The 23,049-nt window shown below is 46.0% G+C and overlaps 2 protein-coding genes across 3 annotated transcripts in view; one reads left to right on the forward strand and one right to left on the reverse strand.

The window, feature by feature from the left end:
* Positions 1-6,927, forward strand: part of ADPGK (ADP dependent glucokinase) — a 28,902-nt gene extending 21,975 nt beyond the window's left edge. Inside the window, exons 5-7 of one of the 2 annotated variants that reach the window (XM_047074836.1) lie at positions 1,800-1,996; positions 2,605-2,703; positions 5,405-6,927. In XM_047074836.1, the coding sequence (XP_046930792.1) occupies positions 1,800-1,996; positions 2,605-2,703; positions 5,405-5,959 (851 nt within the window). In that variant the 3' untranslated portion in view covers positions 5,960-6,927. The remainder of the gene's footprint in view (positions 1-1,799; positions 1,997-2,604; positions 2,704-5,404) is intronic. The other variant, XM_047074837.1, reaches the window with a different exon arrangement.
* A 7,123-nt stretch (positions 6,928-14,050) lies between these two features.
* BBS4 (Bardet-Biedl syndrome 4) overlaps positions 14,051-23,049 on the reverse strand; it is a 55,202-nt gene continuing 46,203 nt past the window's right edge. Inside the window, exons 9-16 of the mRNA XM_047075671.1 lie at positions 21,099-21,153; positions 20,083-20,151; positions 18,962-19,114; positions 18,688-18,859; positions 17,028-17,097; positions 16,273-16,414; positions 15,549-15,750; positions 14,051-15,041 (exon numbers count right to left, since the gene is read on the reverse strand). Of these exons, the coding sequence (XP_046931627.1) occupies positions 14,932-15,041; positions 15,549-15,750; positions 16,273-16,414; positions 17,028-17,097; positions 18,688-18,859; positions 18,962-19,114; positions 20,083-20,151; positions 21,099-21,153 (973 nt within the window). The 3' untranslated portion in view covers positions 14,051-14,931. The remainder of the gene's footprint in view (positions 15,042-15,548; positions 15,751-16,272; positions 16,415-17,027; positions 17,098-18,687; positions 18,860-18,961; positions 19,115-20,082; positions 20,152-21,098; positions 21,154-23,049) is intronic.

A 23,049-nucleotide genomic window follows, 5' to 3' on the forward strand; every position in this document is an offset into this window, starting at 1 on the left:
GGGGCCAGGAATTGAAAGCATGTGGCATTTTAACGGACATAACCGTTGTGTTGGGGTTTAGTAAATAGGAAATGTCTTTTTCTGCTTTCGTAGATTTTTATACACCTAGAATATGTTTTTCAGAGGAATGGATTCAGTAAAGCTGTACTCAAAGCAAAGGAAGGATGGGCTCTCCCCACCTTGGCACCTGCCCCAGAGTCAGCCCTGCACACTCATGCACACTCCCCATGGAGAGGCAAGGCTTCTGTTTGGGGAGGCCTGTTGTAGAAAGGAGGAAGCAGTTTGCTGACTGGAGTCCGTTAATCAGCCTGCAGTAGGAGGAAACCCTCTGCTGGGTCTGCCTGCCTTGGGGAAGAACTTTCTAAAGGAACATCCAGGAAATATGTTAGAACCAGTATGAAACCAGGCTTCAGCGTATGGACTCTAATTTTGTAAATGGGATGAATCCTTCATTTGGAGGAAAAGCTGTATAAGCCTAGATAATAAATCCTTGCCCCTGGAGTCTCTAGAAGTACCTCCATGCTGGCAGGGGCTCATTTAGGAATTGCCCTAAGCAGTAGCAAGCCTAGTAGCAGTGGCCCTTGGCTTGACTGAGTTTCCAGATTTTCTGTCAAGTCTTGAGAGAAGAAAGAGCACTGTGCTCCAGTTGTGAGGCTTCACAGGTGAGCCTGAGGAGGGCCCCTGTCGCCTGTCCTGCTTCAGGACTCCCAGCCATAGCGCACTCCTCAAATGCTTGGCAACTGTGGAGTCCTAATAGGTAGCTCTCCACTCACCTACACGTCAGGATCTCCAGCGGTGGGCCTCACCACCTGACATTTAAAACTCAGCTCCCCAGGAGATTCTGATGTGTGGCAGGTGCTGAGAGCCACTCCCGTGGGTAGACCCAGATCCTAAGCTCCTTCCCCCCACCAGAAGACCCAGCCAACTGTGGATCTGGCCTCCCTCTGCTGGCGTCAGTTCAACAGATGCTGAGTGGCACTCTCCGCAGGGGCCTGTGACAAGTACTGCGAGAATCAGAGGCGTACAGTCTGGCATTCCATTTGGGGAGATGTGGCACAAATGTGTAAGAAGTTAAGGGATGGTATAAGTTTGAGTACTAGTTCAGAACAGTAGAAGTAGAAGAGATAGCTCAAAGCAAAATGCTATTCAAACCATGTGGAGGGAAATCTCTGTGGATACACCTCAGGCTGGAGCAGTCAGCAGCCACTTAGGGAGGAAGTAGCATTTAACCTTGGTCTGGAGCAGGCATTATTCCAAAGCAGCTCACTCACAGGAAGCTAGAGCAGCCAGATACTCTTGCCTTCTGGATCAAGTGCGGGGAAACCACCCGTGACAGCAGGGAGGAAAGGCTGCAGTCAGCCTGACTCTTGGAATTTCAGCCTCTGTAGGTCCTGGCTAACTGAAAGGTGGTCGGGGCACAGCTGCAAGTCGGCAGGTGCTTCAAGAAAGACAGCATGTCCTGTAGGCAGAGACACAGGTATCCTGTATGTGAGAGCTCAGCGGGCAGTGGAGCTTTCCCGGGACTACCTGCCAGCCCCTTGCCAAAGGCATAGAGCACCCAGGACACGTGTGTTGTTTTCTGGGGTTGGGGTTGGGGTTTGGTTTGTTTGTTTCGTTACTGGCCACGGTCCTCCTGGATGCAGCGCCGTGCTTGGCTGGGCCCTTGTAGCTGGGCTGCACTCAGCCAGCGGCCAGCATGCCCAGAGCCAGGGCTCCAGTGAGGCCTCTGCTAGCCCCCCACAGCTAGGAGACTTAAAGCCTCTTCCTTTTCTTCCCATTGTGTTGACTGGGCTTTCTAGGGGAGGAGTGGGGCCAGTTAAAAGCTCCCCATGCCAACCGCTTCATCTTCTCCCACGACCTTTCCAACGGGGCCATGAATATGCTGGAGGTGTTTGTGTCTAGCCTGGAGGAGTTTCAGCCAGACCTGGTGGTCCTCTCTGGATTGCACATGATGGAGGGACAAAGCAAGGAGCTCCAGAGGAAGAGGCTCTTGGAGGTAATAGCACTGTCACAGAATCTCACGGATCTCAGCTGGCGTTTTTCCTCAGGTTCCTGCCTCTCTCCGCCTCTGCAGCTTGCGCTGCCTGGTCCTCGGTCCTGGCCTCCACAGGACCCTTCGTGGCAGCCGGCTCTGAGGCCTGCCTCCTGGTGCTCTTTTCAGGCACACGGACGGCAGCGTGAGTAGGACAGGGCAGGACCTCTTGCCTGAGCCTCTGCACCCTGCGCTACGCTGGACGTGGCTGCCGCGGTGTTTGTGGTCTGCGTCCTCCGTGTCGTGTGTGTCATCTGTTCACATCAGCTGTGCCGCGGCTCCTGCAGGCTCTGCAGCGGTTGGAGCCAGCCGCTCCATGTAGGCCCCCAGGAATAGGCTGGCTCTGTGAGCAGACAGGGGCGGTTCTCAGTGCCCTGAGTCTGTGACCCCAGCGCCTCCCTGTTGGGAACAGTGTCCCCTGTCTGGAGGCTGTGGTGACTCCCGAGGCTTAGAGCTTTCATGATGAGGCAAAGAAGGCAGTGACCCGAGGCACTGCCTCTCGGCCTTGACCCTTTCTTCCCTCTTGCGTGACTTCTGTCTTTAATGGCACCGCTGCCCTCTTCTGTTCGCAGGTTGTGACCTCCATTTCTGACATCCCCACTGGTATTCCAGTTCACCTAGAGCTGGCCAGTATGACCAACAGGGAGCTCATGAGGAGCATTGTGCATCAGGTAACCACATGGGCAGCACGTGAGGCCCTCTGGCGCCCTCACCCTCGTGGGCCTTGCTGAGAAGTGCCGTTGTCCAGTGGGGCCAGCTCTTTGGGCTCAGGGGCCGGCTTACTGAGGTGTGGATATTCTGTCATGCAGTCCTGGGGCCATGGAGATCCAGATAAGGAGTCATGGCCATTCTGGAACAGGATCTCTTACTAGGTTAGAAGTATGGCAGCGTAACTGATGGATTTTGTGGGTCCTGTTTCTCCCGGAGTGGGGAAGTTGAAAGTGAATGGTTTTTGCGGTAGAACTCCAAGGAGAAAACCACAGGTCCAGCTCAGCTGCTTTCAGTTGAAACTCCAGAAGCTCAGAGGAAAATTTTAGGGGAGCTTCACTCCCTTACCACCAGGCACCAAGGTATTCAACTCCTGCCTCTGGACAACAGCAGTGCTTAGGTAGATCTGGGAGTGTGGTGCTTGAACACAGACTTCGGAAGCCGGGGTTGGGATGCCAGTTTGCCGCTCTCTAGCTTTATCAACTTAGGCAAGTTACTTAACCTTTCATTGTTTTAGTATTTAACCTATTTAATGGGTAATATATTCATGTGGTTCAAAACCCAAAAAATACTAAGATACAGTGAAGTCTCCCTGCCACTGTTAGTAACGTTCTTGGTTTTATCTGTATACTACCAGAGTCACTGTGTACAAGTATAAGCAAATGTGGGAATATATCCTTATTTTTTTGTCCTTTTTTTACCCCAAAAGATAGCACAGCACACCGAACACAGACCATTATGCATTTTGCTTTTTCTCACTGATGGGACTTTGGAGACCTTTTCTCCACCATCCCCTGGGAAGCATCCTGTCTTTTCACAGCCAGGCAGTGAAAGGGAGCCCAGGTTGCTTAGCCTGCACCATCTTGGGCATCTTGGTTTCTGTCCTTTGCTGGCCCATCAGGAGGTGCAGGGGAGAAACTTGTACAGGATTTTCATTTCCCCGAGAGCAAGTAGGTACATATGTTGAATTCTCAGAAGAGCTGTTAGGTGGAGCAAAGAAGGTCTTTGTAAATTTAATGCTGCCAAGACACCCTTCATGAGAGCTGTGCCCATTTCCTGCTGCTAGAAATCTTTACAAGTGTTTATTCCCTCTTTTCCTTGCCACGAGAATGTGATTAGAAACTTGTATTCTTTACCAATCTGATAGGTGAAAAATTCTTGAATATTTGTGTCTTCTTTTAATAGACTTTACTTTTTAGGGCAGTTTTAGTTCATAGCAACAGTGAGTAGCACATGGTGCATTCCCATATACCTGCCACACACAAGCCCACCACCTCCCCCGTCGGCACCTCGCTGCCCTGCAGTGTCACAGCTGTGAGTGCCTGACCCTACACTCAGGTCGCCACAGCCCACGGTTTACGTTGGGTTTCACACTTGCTATTTCTCAGTAGAGTTTTTAATTTGCATTTCTCTTTTGAGGTTATCTTTTCACTTAAAAAAAAGCCATTTTCATTTCATTTTCTGTGTGTCTGTTTAACCTTTCTGAGCCTCAGTTCCCTTATCTGTAAAACAGAGGCGATCCCTCCTTTGAGAGGGTTACAGTAAGAATGGAACGAAATAAAGCCATCCACTCAGGGCCCGGCACACAACATGCCATAAATGGAGGTGCTATTACATTGGCAAAGGTACAGACCATTGTTTTTTTGTTTCTTTTTGTTGTTTTGTGTTTTTTTTAATTTTTTTTTTTTTTAATGTTTGAGAGAGAGAAACCGACAGAGTGTGAGCAGGGGAGGGGCAGAGAGAGAGGGAAACACAGAATCCGAAACAGGCTCCAGGCTCTGAGCTGTCAGCACAGAGCCCTACATGGGGCCTGAACTCACAGACTGTGAGATCATGACCAGAGCTGAAGTCAGACGCTCAACCGACTGAACCACCCAGGCGCCCCTAGACCATTGGTTTTTAAATAATAAATATATTCACATGCACCCACACATACCCCTCCCCCTCCCGCCCTCCCTCCAGGGGCTCCTTTCTCTTGCACAACCTTATGTGCAGTTCTCTGGCTCTAAGGAGAGAAGTGCTGAGTAAGAGATAGTGAGTTAGACACAGTGGTTCCCCTTGAGACAGAAACAGGCTTAGTGGCTTCCATTCAGTACCCTTTTGCACACGGTTATTACTGAATACAGTCTTCCCTACCCCACACCTGCTTAAAAAGCTTAGCTCTAACCTGAAACGTTTCTCCTCGCTTCTTGGTGTTGTGTACACGGAACCATGTGACCCTGACTGTGTTGGTAGGGCCCTCATTTTACTGGTACAGCACCTGCTGGTGTTCAGGAACCAGGAACCCCGTCCCACCAGTAGGAAGAGGGTCTGCTGTGTATGCAGAGGCAAAAGCGAGGCCCATGGAAAGCAACACGAAATATGTGTTCCCTCTGCCCTTTGTCTTAGATGAATATAACAGAAGACTGAGTCTAAAACGGTGTGACTGCAACTTTCTGGTCAAATCCCAAGTGATAATGAGGGTGTAGTTAGAGGTGCAGTAGCCAGAGCAGCAACCTGTGGTCCGTCACTTCCCCAGCGTGTGCATCAGGGGTGGGGAGTCCTGTGGTAGGAAGAAAGATGCCATACTGCCTGCTTTCCCTGACTTCGGTCATTGGCTGTGTCCTGAGGCATCTTGGGAGTTGGATGTTCATCAGGAAGAAACCTCCGTTTTGTTTCTGTTAGCAGGTCTTCCCCGCGGTGACTTCCCTTGGGCTGAACGAACAGGAGCTGTTATTTCTCAGCCAGGCGGCATCTGGACCTCACTCGTCCCTCTCTTCCTGGAATGGTGTCCCTGATGTGGGTATGGTCAGCGACATCCTCTTTTGGATCTTGAAGGAACATGGGAGGAGTAAAAGCAGAGCTTCAGACCTCACCAGGATCCATTTCCACACGCTGGTCTACCACATCCTGGCAACCGTAGATGGACACTGGGCCAACCAGCTGGCAGCTGTGGCTGCGGGAGCTCGCGTAGCCGGGACACAGGCCTGCGCGACAGAAACCATAGATGCCAGCCGAGTGTCCCTGAGGGCGCCCCGCGAGTTCATGACTTCCCACTCAGAGGCCGGCTCCAGGATCGTGATAGACCCCAGCAGGCCGGTCGCAGAGTGGCACAGGGAGGGGGTATCCTTCCACTTCACACCAGTACTGGTGTGTAAAGATCCCGTTCGAACCGTGGGCCTCGGAGATGCCATTTCTGCCGAAGGCCTCTTCTATTCAGAGGCCCGCCCTCACTATTAGGGAGGTGGCTACGGGTCACTTCCCTGAGGAGAGCTAGCCGATGTAAGAACTACAGGCAAAATAGGATGGAGGGTGTCAGAACAGTTTCTAGATCTAATTGAAAGATAGCCAAAGAGACAACAGATTAAACTGTATCAGATACATTCCAGCCTGTTGAAGATTTCACAAAAACATTTCAGGTTTTAATCAAAATTTAGCTGTCTACTAATGAGACTGGATTTTTGGTTTTTTATGTTGCGTGTTACAGGGGTAAAACTTGATTCCCATATTCCCATTTTACGCAGCCTTGCCAAGTATCTTAGGCCAGACTTTGCCCTGGAGAGCATGTCAGCTGGAGAAAGCACTTCCCCTATTGCCCCCAAGGAAGCGCATGCTCGCTCACCCGAACTCCCGGTCTCCAGTAAAGCCCAGCGTGAGGGTCCCGTGTTTTCTGGGCTCCGCGCTCATGGGCAGGATCTTGATTTCCATTCAGTGTTACAATGAAAAAATTTAATGAGCACACCTTCTGAGTCTTCTCTCAACCTTAAGACAGAGCCACAAATGAGGACAAAACAGTCACTCCCGTGCATCACAGTCACAGCAGAGGCCGGGAGCCCTGTGCAGCCTTTGTGGGGGCCCGAGTTCGTCATTTGTTCAGAAGCCTGGCTGACCTGCAGAGCGGCCATGGGAGCTGCTGGGCCCTGTCTCCGTGCCCTGGCTCTGGAGGTTGTAGGCTGGCTGGTCAGAGGACCGAGGACCCCAGCCTGGGCCCGGTCCCCTCCCCCAGCTCTGGACACACTTTCCACAGTGGAGGACTGATCTTTGTTCGGATCCTTGAAGGAATTTGCTTTTACAACTGGAATATGCTTCTCTGTGTATAACAGATGTTTGTTTTACATCGACGCACCACATCCATTAAAAAGTTTTACCTCATAAGAGCCCCAAGATCATGAATAAATCTGTCATGTATTTATTTTTTTATAAATCAAGGAGACTTCTGTGTGCTTTTAAATATATTAAAAATAATTTACATTTCAGGAATCCTAAGTCTGTGATTTTGTTTCTTTCCCCACCACTCTGGAGCCAGGTAAAGTATGAATCATTCTGACTTTGACTAAGGTGTGAGCTGTACGTTACTCTGCTCTTCAGGTGTTTGGTTATCTTGTCTTCCTTTCACTGGGCAGGCAGCCCCACACACTGAGCCTGAGCTATATATAGGTCTGTCCTCTGTTGGTTTAAGGCAACAGAAGACAGTAGTTTCAAGCAGCAAAGCCGCTGTGAAACAGTTTGAAAGTGGTGAGTCTTCTCAGTTGTTCAAAGAACAGTATAAATATGGCAGCGGGTGGCAGGCCCACTTAGGTCAGGGGTGACCATTTCATACCTGGCTCATAGCAGCTTCTAGAACTGCAAAGCTACCTCAGATTCTTCATTTATGACCTCTCCTTTCCCGCTTTGGATAAGAAGGAAAGGCTTGATTACTCCTTCAAAGAAAATGTAAGCCTAGAGCTTGAAACTCAAAGCAAATAGCTTATTAAGGAAATCTCTGGCTGCTATTTCATCAGTCTCTGCTTCCAACTTAGGTTAAAAATAAACACCTGCTTTCTAGCCTATTTGTATTAGAAAGGCTTGAGAAGAGATTTCTGTTTTCCCAAGAATTGGAATAACTCCTTGTTTACGTTATAAACCTAAAACTTGGAGAGCACTGAGATGTTTTCCATGTGACTTTTTCTTACCATCTGTCTCTATAGAAGTTGTGTCTACTGGCCCCTGCCCTTGGTCTATGCGAGTTCTCCAGTTTGCTCTGGTGTTGTCAATAAAGTGTAATCAGCGTGTACCTTAGAGCAATATTTTTCAAAAGATGGGTCTTGAAGTATTGATAGTCACGAAATCAATTTGGTGGTTAACACAAAAGGTATCAAGATGCATCCTACTCAGGGGCAAGTACTCTTTTTGTGAATCTTTACATGTGCCTGAATGCGTGTAGTCGGGAACGTACATGCGCCCCTCTGAACGTCCATCCTTTAGAGGAGTCAGCTAATCTTTGGAAGGAAGACTGGACTCATGACCTAGGACAGGCTTTGTGGAAGTGAGCTGGCAGGGCAGGATACAGGTAGGCCTCAGGCCTCTCAACCCTTCGCTCCAAACTGTATTTTACAAAAGTTTCCACATATGACTTGATATGAAGAAGGGTGAAGATCCACCGGACTAGGAAAGGGTGCCTGGTGAGAAATGAGCCTTCCTAAAAATGTTCTAACACTCTTACGTTTGCTTGAAATTGACTTAAAGCCAGGGAATAGCGCCAGCACACAAAACACTACTGAGATCAGAATCTGGCCAAAAATCGGTAATCTCTACCTTGCAGATTGAGTTTGCATTTTATTGTCAAGTTTAGTGGGGAAAGGTGAGTCATCAGAAGAAATCCAAATTCTATGCGGGGTGTTGAGATGACGTGTGTGACGGCATGTTACCTGCGCTGAGCCTTACTTTCCTCATCTGTAAAACGGGGTGTAGTCTGTATCCTTAGGGTTCTTGATTAAAGGAGAATGCTGTGCAAAATAGCATGGTACATGGTGCATATTTAAAAGTTTAAGAATTGTCACTGTTACTAAACTGAACAGGTGATTTCCTGGGTCTCTTTAGAACTGTTTTTAAAACATTGAGAAGTTACCACAATGATTTAACATTTCACTTTGGAGTCTTGTCATAGGTAAAGATTTGCATACAGTGTAGCTACACAAATTTCAAGGGTACCATTGAGTAGGTTTGACAAATGTATGTGCCCATCTAACCTACATGCCTATCCAGGTATATAATGTTCCCATCACCCCAAAGTGGCTACACCATTTTACTCCCACTAATGATGTAGGACAGCTCTGGTGGCTTCTCAACGTCCCCAAGATTTGGAATTGTCAGTTTAATTGTAGCCATTTTGGAGGGTACAGAGTGGCATTTCATTGCAGTTTTATTTTGCATCTATAACATTCTTTGTGTTTATTGGGGGGCTGTTGATTGGGTGGTTCATTTTGAGTTGTAGGAGTTCTTTATATATCCTGGATATAAACTCTTTGTCAGATATATTTTGTGACTGTTTTCCCAGAATATACTCCCAGTCTGTAGTCGGATACTCGTTTTCTTCATGGCTTATTAGTCTGAAGCACTGGACTATTCCTGTCCTACCTGTAGTCTCATTATTTTCTTCTAGGAACTGTAAAATTTTAGGTTTTACATTTAGGTCCATCATCTATTTTGAGTTACTTTTGTGGATGGTAACAGATTAGGATCAGATCCACTTTTTTCTACACCGCTGTCCAGTCATTCTGGCACTGTTGAAAAGACCTACTGATCCATTTGCACCCTCACCTCCCCATGCCGGCACCATGTAATTGCTATTTTGGTCAAGTCTGGAAGTGAGGTAAGTCCTCCAACTTTGTTCAAGATTGCCTTGGATGTGCTGAGTCCTTTGTATTTCCCTCACATTGGAGAACCAGCTCTCAATTTCTACCCCAAAACCTGTTGGGCTTCTAGGAATCCACGAACCTATTTGGAAAGAATTTTGATCTCAACAAGAGTTAGTTTCCCAGTGTGTGAACATGGCCTATTTTGGTCTTTTTCACTACAGTGCTTTGTAGTTTTCAGGGTACAGGCCTTACATGTATTTTGTTAAATTCATCCCTAAGTATTTCATGTCAGTAGTATCTGACAGTATTGTAAACGGATTTTTTTTGAATTTCATTTTCAAACAGTTCCTTGGTGGAAAACAATCGATTTTTGAACACTGACCTTGCCAAATCCAGTTATCACTGGTGGCACCCTCATTTACTTGCTTTTAGGATTCCTTAGGTTTTTCTATATAAATAACCATGCCCTTTTCTACCTATGCCTTTTTATTTCTTGCCTTTAGAACACTGACCAGAACCTCTAAGTATAATGTTGAACAAAAGTCGTAAAAGCGGACATCCTTACCTTGGTCCTCTTCTTAGGGGCAAAGTATTCAATATTTTACTGTTAAATGTGATACTCACTTGCACCTTTTTCCACAGATGCCATTTGTCAAGTTGTTGATGCCACCTTCTAGTCCTGATTTGCTGGGGTTTTATGATGGCTTTTTAAAAGTTGCTTTTTCTGTATCTACTGAAATTGTGTGACTTTTCTATTTTGTTAACACATGAAACTACTTTTTCAAATATTAAACCAAGAGTTTAACTTCCTGGGATAACCCCAGCTCAGTCGTGATGTACGTAGTTACCTTTTTATATATTGCTGGATTTGATGCACTAGTACTGATTTGCTAATATATTAAGGACTTTTGTACCTATGTTCATGCAGAATGGCCTGCAGTTTCCTTATTCTGTAATGTCTTTGTCCAGTTTTGATATCAGGGTTATACTGGCCTCATAAACAAGTTGGGAAGTTTTTGCTCCTATTTCCTAAAAATTTTTGTCAAGTTGGATTTAATACAATTTACCAGCTAAATCATCTGGGCCAAGAGTTTGCTTCAGGTAAGTTTTGATTTATAAATTCAGTTTCTTGAATAGGACTTTAAAAAAATTTTTTTTTAATGTTTATTTTTGAGACAGAGACAGAGCATGAACGGAGGAGGGGCAGAGAGAGGGAGACACAGAATCTGAAACAGGCTCCAGGCTCTGAGCTGTCAGCACAGAGCCCGATGCGAGGCTCGAACCCATGAACCGTGAGATCATGACCTGAGCTGAAGTTGGATGCTTAACTGACAGAGCCACCCAGGTGCCCCTTGAATAGGACTTCTAAGGTTTTACATTTCCTCATTTCAATTTCGGTAAGTTATTTTTCAGATTTTGTCTGTTGCATACAAGTTGTCCGTTTTGTTCTAAAATTGTTCATATTCCTTGATCTTTCTCTCATCCATACTATCTGTAATGCTGTTCCCTCTTATTGGTGATTTGTCTTTCTTCCTTCATTAGTTTAGCTGCGGTTTTGTTGTTGTTGCTTTCTTATTTTTTGAGAGGGAGAGAGGGAGAGACAAAATCCGAAGCAGGCTCCACACTGTCATCACAGAGCCTGACATGGGCTTGATCTCACAAACCATGAGATCATGAACTGAGCAGAGATCAAGTGTCTGTCACTTAACCGACTGAGCCACCCCAAGTGCCCCTTGTCATTTTTTTTCCCCACAAACTTTCGGCTTTTTAGATTTTTAATATTTGTCTACTCTTATTTCAGGTATATTTTGCTCTTTTCCTAGCTTAAGGTAGGAACCTCTACCACTGATTTTCTACCTTTCTCTTCCGATAGAAGCATTTACAACTATAAGATTCCCTGTAAGCACTGCTTTTAGCTGAATCCCACAAATTGTGATTTGTTTTCATTGTAAAAGTATTTTCTCTTTTGATTTCTTTCTTGGCTTGTGAGTTATTAGTGTGTTTAGCTTCAAAATATTTAGGGGTTTTCTAAACATCTTGTTAATTTCTAATAGAATCTCACTGTGGTCAACATATTGTGTAAATTTCAGTCTCTCGACTCTGAGACCTGTCATGTGGCCCAGCACATGCTCTGTCCTGCTGAATGTACTATGTGCAGGGCCTAGTGTTCTCCAAATGTCAGTTAGGTCAAGGTGGTTCATGTGTACTTTTACACTTCCTAATTGTAACAACTGCAGAAAGAGGGAGTGCCAGCATATCCAACTATGGGGATTTAATTCTGTCGGTTTTTACTTCATGTATTTTGAAGCAATGCTGTTAAGTGCATATACTATATATGTTTCTTCTACTGAATTGAGCGGTTTTATGAAATGTCCCTCTTTATTTTTGGTAATGCTCCTGGTTTTGAAATCTACTTTATCTGGCATCAATATAGCACTCTGGACTCGGGCCTGTAGCTTGAGATATGACGTTCTCCATCCTTTCGCTTTCAGTGGCAGATAGCTGGGTTTATCCTTTCTTTACTCTTCAATTGGAATGTTTAGTCCAAGTACTTTTTTTAGTCTAATTACATTTTAATGTAATTGTGGACATGATTGGATTTACATTTAACATTTTGCTACTTATTTTTTTCTTTGTTCCCTTTTTTGTTCCTCTATTCTTCCTTTCCTGCCCGTTAGTGGTGAGGAGGGTGTTAATTGAATATTTTTTTAAATATTTTTTTCTCTCACCTTTTTAGCTATAATTCTTTGCATCTTTTTACCGGTTGCTCTAGGCATCCTTAACGTTTCACAAACTATTAGGAATAACTTTGTACCACATCATGGAAGATATAAAAACCTTTTTCACTCATTGAGTTCCATGTACCCGCCCTTCCTTTAGTTACATTTATTTATGTTAAACCTCACAATTTTTTGCTTAGAACAGTCACAGTATTTTTTTTTTTAATGTTTACTTATTTAAGCAAGAGAGAGGGAGAGAGAGAATCCCAAGCAGGCTCCTGGCTGTCAGTGTGGAACCCGATGTGGGGCTTGATCTCATGATCCGTGAGATCATGACCTGAGCCGAAATCAAGAGTCGGATGCTTAACTGAGCCACTCAGCTGCCCCAGTCACAGTATTTTTAAAAAAATTAAACCAAGATAGTGCTTTATATTTACCCACTTGTTTACACTTGTTATCTGTGGAGGACTGATCAACATGAGCTACTCTGCCATTATCGGATAATGATTCTTCCTTAAAAACAAAATGACTGTAATCTTATATTCCAAAGTTTTGTACTAATACTATTCAGTAAAAAGGGCACTTTTCCCATTGCTAGTTCATACCTATACTTTCAAGCCATCTAAAACCACGTCTGTATTTTGTGACCATGTACTTTGCCTCATTTTCCTAATTCTGTGAAAAATTATGACAAGAGCAACTCCCACAACTAGAGATCGGAAAAGCTCCTTTCTCACAGAGAGAGAAACTGCAAACCCACATGCACAAAAGGTTGGGCAGGTGTAACCTAGTACAGCTGAACCCTGAACAACTTGGGTTTAAACTGCACAGGTCCACTTACATGTGGATTTTTTTTTTTCAGTAAATACATTGGAAAGGGTTTTTTTTGAGGTTTGTGGCAATTTGAGAAAACTCAGATGAACCATGTAGCCTAGAAATATCAAAAAAAAATAAAAAGGTATGCCACAAAGGCATGGATACCGCTTAAAAAAGCAGGAGCTTTGCATCGGAGTTCAAATCCTGATCCTGCCACTTACCTTGGAAAATTCATTTTGCATCTCCCAACCTCACCTTCCTCCTTTATGGAGTGGGGATGACAGTATCTTGGAAGGGTTCCATGTGACCATTCCCTTCCTGAACCTTTTCTTACTTGGCCTTCCCCAAAACCACTCTCCTGGCTTTGTCTCTTCTATCACTGTCACAATACGGTTTCCCATCTTGGGTCCCCCATCCTCGCTTTCCCTGGGGCTCCTTTCAAATCTGTGCTTTCAGCTAGAGCCCAAATTAAATTACTCCTGCACCTTGATCTTCAAGCCAGATTTCACATCTGAAATCTATTCCAGTGTCTAGTGTCACCATCTGGAGGTCTCAAAGATAAACACGTCTAAAACTAGACCCCATAAGCCTCCACTGGTGTGCCCCGTATTCCTCTTCCCTGGTTTATGGAACTCTCCCAGCAGTGGATGCCCTTCTGACAGTCCTCTTAACCTGCTACATCCAGTTCCCAATAGTATTCTACTGATCTCACTTCCTAAACTCTAAGCCCCCTCACCTCTACTCCATCTCTCAGTTCATACCCTAATCATTTCTCACCAAGACCTTTTCATTCATGGGCACAAGAGACTACACACTGATATAAAAGTGAGCTTTCTCAGCTGCTCAGGGTATAAATCCTGGTTCTTCCACATACCAGCTGCGTGGGCCAGGGCATTGCTTCTGACACCTTGGTGTTTACTTCTGAGATACGAGAACTGAAGAGTTTCCCCGCTCACTTAGCCGCTGCTTCAATGTCAAAACAGACAGAGTCATAACATAAAAAACTCCATAGTTTGGTTTGGCAATAGGTGTCCTCACCTTTAAATTATGGTAATTATAGGACACTTCAAGTGCAAAATGGGGACTGGCCCTCAAGCAAATTGCTGGCGTACCATCCGTCGGGGCTGCTGCAGCAGAAGCTATGTTCGTACTACACAGGAACTTGGCCTTGAGGTTCCTTCTCTAGTTTCAAACTAGTTTTGGAAGTAAGACTGTGATCATAGGTTCTTTTAAGAAGTTTTTATTGTGATCTCTTATTTTTATACCTAAGTTAACAACTTCTCCCAAAGGGATGATGATACATAATCTTGATTCTAAAAAGGACATATAATGAATTGATAGCATCTGGCCAGTAGTATCATTGATGGTCTTAAATAAAAATTAGTTAAGAAGCTCTTCCTTTCCTTTTAATCGCTGGTGCTGATACCAGACCAGCCCTTCACTCCTACTTCTTATCACACTGACATGATCTGACTCCACACTCTGACCTCTCTCAAGAACAAGCCACAGGGCCTTGTTCTGGATTCCCCTGGACAAGCATAGCTGGAATATTCAACCTCAATATACAGAGGTTTTTTTCATCATTTCTCCCCTTAAATTTAGAGTGTTAGAGCTGGATTATTAATCCAAGATTTGTTTGCCTTGGAGGCTGCCATGCCCCCCAGTCTGAGGACCATCTCAGCTAAGCCAAGGCTTCATCATAACAGAGCTAATGAGTAGAGGTCTGTCTCAGACTTTCCTTCCGCAAAGGAAGGAGGAAGTCATCCAGGAGATGACAGTCATTTCAGAAGCAAACAGCATCACGTGCCCTGCTGGCTCTTGAAGCTACAAACACAGAGCCGTGAGCCCTGCTCTTAATTCTGAAAGGACCTGTCTGGTCCCGGCTGACGGGGCTGATGAGAGGCTGCTAGGCCTCAGGCTCCTTGGGGTCATCACAACACATCCTGCGGTCCTTGGTGCCCAGGGAACACACTGGCGTCCGTGCTGCCTGTGTTGCGTGACCTTTCCTAATCTGCTACATCCTCACCAGAGAAACCTATAGTCCGGGGTCATCCTACTCCTATTTTTCTCTTATTTGTGCATATGCTTCATTTGGATGTGCTTCCACAGTGGGCTGTGGCTCCAGAGGCAGAGATGGTGGCTTTGTGAGATGGGATGTTCCTCCAGCACCTAGCAACAAAACAAACAGCTTGAATTCTCAGTTCCACGGTTCTTGAAGAAATCACATTGTCAAATTTCAAAAAGAAACCCTGTATCTTTGAGGACCAGCGGGGACTGTGACGTATCTTTGCAGCTATGAAGTTAGACCATCGCTAAGAAAGCAACGGTCAAGTTTGCCTTCAATGACTCACTGAAAAAATCTTTAATTACCTGCGCAATGCTGACTTATGCGATCTTGCTTTAATTGTCACTGCTTTAGCAGAACAGAAGGTGCTGTCATGTATTTCTAAACTTGAATACTGTACACCTCTGACTAAGCCTGTTCCCTCCGACACAACTTGCCTTAAGGAAGCAAGTGCCAATTTGGCCAGCATATGGCTTCTTCCCCTTCTAGGAATACTACTTGGACGTGTTCTGAGTCTGAGAAGTGTCAGCCTCACTTAAAGCTGTCATCTCTCGCTGGCACATGCAGCTTGTACCCACGAGGATTCCATGGAGCTGTGCGCAGCCTCCTACCTGAGGGGAGCTTCCCGTATGCAGCTGCTGAAGACATTGCCTGTCCTAGGGCTTGATTAGAGCCCAGAGGCTGCTGGAGACTGGCAGCTTTGCTAGTTGAAGTGGTCCGGTGCTTTGACTTGGTGTCTTTAACTGGTTTCGTCCAGACCAGTGCCTCCCCGACCTGGAGGGCAGCTCCCAGCTTCTGGGCCATGTCCACCATCTTGTCCCCACATGGGAAGAAAAAAAGCGTCACAGAGAGGACCGGCAGAGTGAAGCCTACCCACCTCTTCCACCAGGGAGTGCAGGTGAAATCATGTCTAACGGTACTAGTATTTGAGAGAGAAAGTATTTATTGCAAGGAAATCATTCTCAAACAGCAGAGAATACAGACTGCCCTTAGTGGACGGCAAGGGAGCACATATAGGATCTCAAAACCTAACAATTCAAGTTTGGTGCCTTACAGAGCTCAACTCCTGCCTTTCCCACATGAGAAGAAGTGAGGAGAAGCTGCAAAGAGACAGAGACCTCACATCAGTTGTATTATCAATAACATAACTCGGTAAGCCTGAACTTCCTCTTACTATTTTCTTCTAGGGAAGTTTTTTCTCAGGATGTTCCTAATTGGAGATTTCATGCTGCCAGGAACATCAGAGCCAAAATGGCCATAAACCTATAGAATACCTGGTATCTGGATTATTTGCGCTTTATTCAGAAGCCTCCCAGGAGCTAATAAAAGACATACCTCGGCGTCAAATTCCAGAGAGCTGCTGTCCTGCAGCAGGTGGACCTTCTTCTCCATCTCCTGATACTGAGCCAGGGCACCCTGCTTCTCGCCCTGGTTGTACAGCAGCACAGCATAGTTGAGGTTTACTAACGGGTTACACCTGTGGCAAACGGATTCCGTGGGGCTCAGGCTCTGCAACCAGTGGTCATTCAGAGATCCCTCTCGTTACACAAAAAACAAAAACTGGTTACGTAGACATTTCTCTATTCCACAGCAAGGTAAGAACACACGTGCCGCGTGGACCTTTGGAGAAGCATCAAGGAAGTAACTGCCCAACCAGCAGAGCAAGAGGTATTGGGACCAAGTGTGATGTCTCAGCCCTCAACGGAGGCCACCAGGTCAGGTTTGAAAAGGGGATCCCTACCCTGCTGCCTGGCAGATGCCAGCAGAATAAATCCCAGGAGAGTTAAGTTGATCTTAAACTAAGTCCAGAGTCCTATCTGATATTCCAGCTAGCCCATGGCTATCAGCACCCGAAGCCCACTGCCAGCTCCTGGAAACATTTTCTCAGAAAGAGCCAGTGTCTGTTCCCGCTGAGCCACTGTGTGCTTAAGGACCACATCCTTCTGCAGTCAGGCCCCCCCACTGACCCCCAGAGCAGGCATCTGGGCCGCTGCTCAACCGCCCCGCACGCCCCAACTGGGCTGTGGCGCCACCTGGTGGCTTCTGAGAGTCCGACCCGCCCCAGTACCACTCCTGACGGAGCAGCTTACTTATCCAGGCGGACGGCTTCCGCGTAGGCTTTCTTGGCGTTCTCTGGGTCTTCCAGATTGGTCAGAGCCACTGCAACAAAGAAAGTGGGCACTGTGACTGGGGAGCCCCGTGTGGAAAACAAAAGGAATGTTTCAAGACCACAGTTCATTCAACCCCCAAACTGAACTCCTCCTTTGCCGCCTCGGCTCCTGGCACGACCGCCTTCGGTCACTCAGCTTAGATGCCCGGTGTCACCTGCTTCGATGGTGTCTCTCCACAGTCAGTAGCCAAGTCCTGCGAATCCTGTTTTTTGTACTTTTCTTTACTGACACTGCCCTTGTTCAGATGCAAATTGTTTCAGGCTTTCCATTTCTTCCCCACAGCAATGTCCCCACCTGCCTCCATCCACTTTGCCACCAAGCTGCCAGGAGTCTTCCTGACTTACAAACAAATCTGACTGTGTCACACCACCCTACTTAAGAATCCATTACCCACAACCATGATCTTTATAAAAGTTTGTATAGCAACAGAACACACTCTCCTTTGTAATCAGCATTTTCTGGAAACCTGATGTATAAAACAAAGAAAAACAGAGCTGTTTTGAAAGCCAGGCCCACCCGACCTCCCCACCAAGCTACACACTCAGCTCTCCTAGACACTTAAGAGAAGATCTAGGAATACGGTTGGAAAACCTTGGCCTCTAGGATAAAAGGCCAGAGTCCCAGCATTCTTCTCCTGCCCGCCCCCCACTTCATGTGGCCCTAGACCAGCTTTCCTGACTCCTCCCCCACTACACCACACAACACGACCGCCCACTCGCCGCAGGACACATGGTGCGGCCATGGCTGCACGCCTTTGTTCCCATGACAGCCGAGCCAGTGAGTTCCAGCTTAGCCTTCAAACTGCAGTGTGAAGGCCAGCTCTAGTTTGGGAGTTAGAAGTGTGGCTCATGCCTTACAGTAGGGCTGTCTGTTCACAGAACTGAGCTTGCTTTGTATTCAGGCAACCCCCAATTAACCACCATTCAATTTGCTTTTGCAACCGTTCTCAAATAAGTTCCCCGCAATAATAATAACAACCACCACCACCTGTCAACGGGAATAAGGAAACTGCTTTTGGGCTTACACTTAGTAAGTCCAGTGGAGAAATACCCCCAGAAAGAATATTATCAGTACTTCAACGTTATAGTAACACTCACATTAATAATAGGCCAATGATATAGTGACAACAAAACCAATAGCTACTAGTCACTGGTTATTTATTACATAATCTTCCCTCTCTACTAGAAATAATCCAGTAAGTAGTGGAAACGGGACCCTTCCTAAAGCCCAAGCTCTTAACACTAGATGGTATCTGGAATTTATAGCTAGACTCTCACTCTTTTTCTCCACCCCTCCTCTTTATATAAATGAATTGTCAGCCAAGGGAAAACCACTGGTAACAGATGAACTAGGGATGATCTTGATTTAACCTGTTGGTCTCTGAGTGAAATTCCTGCAGGCTAGAAGCAACTAGCTATTCTGTCATCTTTTTCAGGCTTTAGGACACTAATCTAAATTCCTGTGGGATCTGTGAGGCAGTGGCTTCTATGGGACATTTAACCACTGGCCTCTTATGATTCTAAGTCATTTTCCCTCCTCACAAACCACGGAGGGGGTTTTCCACCTAAGTGTCTCTTACCAGCCAAAAGCATGTAGAGCTCCCCCATCTTTGGCTGGAAGTTGATGGCCGCACTGAGGAAATGGAAAGCTGACGCATACTGCTGCATTGTCAAGTGGACAAGGCCCAAGTTATACAGAATCTTCCAATCAAAGGGTGCCAAGTAGTTGGCTCGTTTCAGGCAGCTGATAGCCTGCAGGAGAGATGGGACACGAGATGAGAGGCCAGGGTAGGCCCGGCAGACCCAGTAACTTGCGTGTATGAACATGAACAAGGAAGGTGGGGAGACACTCACTGCCACATATTTCTTCTTGCCAAAGAAACACATTCCGATGTTGTTCCAGAGTGGAGGACTTTCTGGAACGGCACAAGCTACAACTCTGTACTTGGTGAGGGCAACATCAAAGTCCCCGTGGGTCTGCATCATGCTGCCTGCTGCCAAAATGGCCTGCAAACACAGGACATGGACAACTTGTAATTCAGCCGTTCCCAAAAGGCTATAGTGGTGAAGCAGACATTCTGGGTGTAGGTACTCAACAGGGTACTTCTTCCAGGGACACAAAAGGTATATTTAAGCTACTGGGATAAATGCTGATGAGGAATGTCCCTGCACCTCACCGTGGCTTTCTCCAGCACAGTCCAGAAAAAGAAAAGAGAAAATGTCAGTGACCCTACTTGGCTCATTTGTTTCCTACTTCCGGTCAAGGAAGTCAACATTTCAGAGTCAAGGCCCTTTGAGGAAAAACAGCCTTTAATCTGCCCCCTGAACTCCCTACGTGGTACCCCAAGTGCTCTAGACAATTCAGAAACTCCCGTCTTTGACCACTGAAGGTACAGCTCCTTTGGCCACCGGACAGGGTGAGCAAGCTTCAGGCGTCATCAGGCTGGCCCTTGCATTTGTCCAAGGAAAGGTGTCAAGGTGGGGAGCTGACGGAGTTAACACGCCTTCTATGACTTCTCAGACAGGACGAGTCTGTGTCTGACATCAAACCCATTCGGCTGCATCTCCCTCCATCATGTTCATCTTCTACACGATCTTCTCAGCTCCAGAGTCGTACCTGGACGAGAGTTGTCATCGCCAGTCCATTAAGAATCCAGAAGTTATGTCACCAGAATGACCTCTGACGGCAGTCGTGGAGGCTTTGCTCACTCCCTAAGCAGCACACAAACCTCACCAGCACTACGACCTCATTCTCTGCAGAAGTTACAGGCCTGTTATAACACGTGCTCTTTTAGAAAACAAAAGCAGAGCGCTAACGTTTTACATCTTCCGATAAGAAGGGCCATGTCTATTTAAAACTTTTCTAAGAAAAAGGTAATTTCTCAGGTATCCAAAATGCTCTCTAGGGCCAGATCGCCCCTGGCAGCAGTGGGAGCATCTGAGTAAAGGCTCTGGGGTTTGACGGCCTGCAATACCTTGTAGTTGGTAGGGTCATAGGTCAGTGCATTTCCAAGATGTTCGAATGCCTTCTGGTAAATGCCGAGCTTGGAGAAAAAGCAAACCAGAGAATTACATCAGGGGGAGATGGCAGTTAAGGAGTCTGGCCAACCACACCCTGAACAGAAACACACTGACGTTCTGAGTTCTCATGATTAAAAAAAAAAAAAAAAGCAGCTACAGATACCAGATAAAAAAAGAAAACTAAAAATCCCCTTATTTGTTGATTTGTCTCCTGATAAGGTCAAAGTATCTATCTGCCAGGAACCACCTCTGCCACGCTTTGCACACTAATGCCTCTTGGCAGGAAAGGGGCTTGTTAGCCTCATTCCCCTGGGGCCAACCTCCCAAGCCAAAGCCAGGAAGGCCTAGGATTAAGCTCCTGATTCCTTTTAAAGAAAAACAAAACAGCCAGAAAGGCCACCACAGAGGCATAGCTGGAGGAGCAGCTGAGCAGGGAACTTGGGGAGTTCATGGGGGCAGGACAGGGACAGACTCTCAGGGATCCCTGGGCCTCGGATCCGCAGGCTGATACAGAGAAGTGGAGGTGCTAAAAAGATGCCATTTGTGCTCAGGAAAACACGGAGGGGACAGGAGACTTCTTATTCGAGACAGTGTTTTGCCTTCTCGTTCCTGTAAGATCTGGCTGGGAAGGAGGGGTGGAAACGAACTCTGCCCCAAAGCCCGTTGGCCAGCGCCAACCTGCATCAGGCTTTCTCCCCCCAGCAACACCATGCCGGCCCCACTGACCGGTCATTTCTCATAAATGCTCTTTCCTTAAATGGGTAAGTAGCCTCAAGCAGGCTTATTTGCTTCTGATTTGAATGCAGAAAATTACTTCCTTTAGCAGATAAAAAATATCAGATGCAGAGAGTAAGGTTCACATGACCGTTAGGAAGATGCATTAAAGTAAAATCAAAATTCAGGGAAACCACAATCCACACACATCCAAAAGCATTTCTAACACTAGTGCACGAATGAGGGTTCTCATTACCTGTAAGTAGAGTAATCCCAAAGTCGTAAGAAGTTCTGTATTCTCTGGTGAGAACCTGCAACACAGATCGGTGCTCAGAGGGAAACTAGATGCGTACAAGACACACCAGGACACCTGCACAGTGACGTGCCCTCACGAGCAGTGGCGGACACTTTTTGCCTCCTCCTCCCCATGACCATTCCCAAAGTCCTTTGGGAATTTCCTTCTAAAGTAGGTTATCTCAACCCTGGCTACAGGGTGGACTGCTCAGCAAGAAAGAAATGGGACTTAGCATCCAGACTCCTTTCAGGATCTTTCTCCTTAGGGCCATAGTCCTAAGAAGAACTTATAGAATATTCTCTGTGACGGTCCTGATTATACCGATATAATTAAAGACCGATTCTCGATAAATCAAGTCAGTCTAGAAAACAACACAGCAACACCCAATTCCCTCTTGTAAGATTTTTTTTCTTTTTTTTCTGGTCTCACTGTACTGACAATGCCAGCCAGCAGGGTTCTCTGTGTAATTTAGGATCCCAACGGCCCTAATGCTCTGCTCTCCATATTAAACAAAAACACATACTAAAGAGCCAAACTAAACAGAAGAAGGAAGATACTCACCAGCCCTAGGAAAGAATTAGCCATTGGCTTTGGGGACTAAACACTGACTTAAGTAAAAGATTATTTGCTTTCCCAATCCCTCACTGACACTTGCCTTTATCGCAAAAGTTAAGCAACACTGAGCTGAGATGTTCTGTCTATAGGACCATCAGCAGCTTCAACAGTGAAAATGGCAAAAGGCAAGGAACTGTCTCCAGCACTGGTCCCATGGAGAGACCAGAACAAGAGGGGCCAAATCCCCAACTAGAGGAAGGTTGAGCTGAACAGAGCTTACTCAGTTCAAATGGATATTTGCCCTTCACTTTCTGCCATAATAAATATCCATTTTGATCACCTCCCTCCCACAAACCAACTATGTAACTTTCATGATTCTGGTGGCATCTCCCCCTGAACTCCCCACCAAAACATGACTACCATCTCCAAAGCTATGAGTCACAGACAATGGTCTCCATTCTCAGGTTCCAAATTCTCAAGCTATCCCCTTATTCCCTTGGGAATTTTGGTGACTTCAGTCCTTGACGAGCCACTGGAAGAATATCACCCTTAAGATTTATGTGAGCTAATCTCAAAGAGCCAACTTTAAAAGGCAGAAGTCAGCGGGGCACCTTGGTGGTTCAGTTAAGCATCAACTTTTGTTCAGATCATGATCTCGTAGTTTTTGAGTTCGAGTCCCGAGTCGGGCTCTCTGCTAAAAGCTCAGAGCCTGGAGCCTGCTTTAGATTCTGTGTCTCCCTTTCTCTCTGCCCCTCCTCAACTCTCTCTCTTGAAAATAAATAAATATTTAAACAAAAAAAAATTTTTTTAAGGCAGAAGTCAGGGATCAAGGCTTCCACCCTGCCCCACAGAAGCTTAAAATATGCTACATGGATTAGGGGGAGGGGTGCCTGGCTGGCTTAGTTGAATGTTGACTCTTGATTTTGGTCTAGGTCATGATCCTAAGGGTCATGGGATTGAGACCTGCAACGTGCTCTGCGCGGAGCATGGAGCCTGCTTGAGATTTTCTCTCTCCCACTCTGCCCCTCTCCCCTGCTGGCGCTCTCTCTTAAAAATAAAAAATAAAAAAAGCTACGTGGGCTCCTTCCTCTAATCCCTGTAAACTTAGCTTCTTGGTGACAAAAGTCTTTTGTAGCTTAAAAAACCAAGGGACTTTTATGTCTTTGTAGATATAAAATGTGGTTGAAGACAATTCAGAGAGTGTTTAACTGATACAACCAGAAAAGTGACTATCATGGTAGAAGGCAAAGGTAATTAATAGAAATCTAAGTTCAGAGACTAATTATCAGGAATAATAGACTTTGTGGCCATGCTTCCTGTTAAGTGACGAAACAAATATGACATTTTGCTACATTTA

The sequence above is a fragment of the Lynx rufus genome, unplaced genomic scaffold (genome assembly GCF_022079265.1).
Source record: "Lynx rufus isolate CCGP_SWC_20201006 ecotype Redwood Valley unplaced genomic scaffold, mLynRuf1.p SCAF_13, whole genome shotgun sequence".
NCBI classification, from domain to species: Eukaryota; Metazoa; Chordata; class Mammalia; order Carnivora; family Felidae; genus Lynx; species Lynx rufus.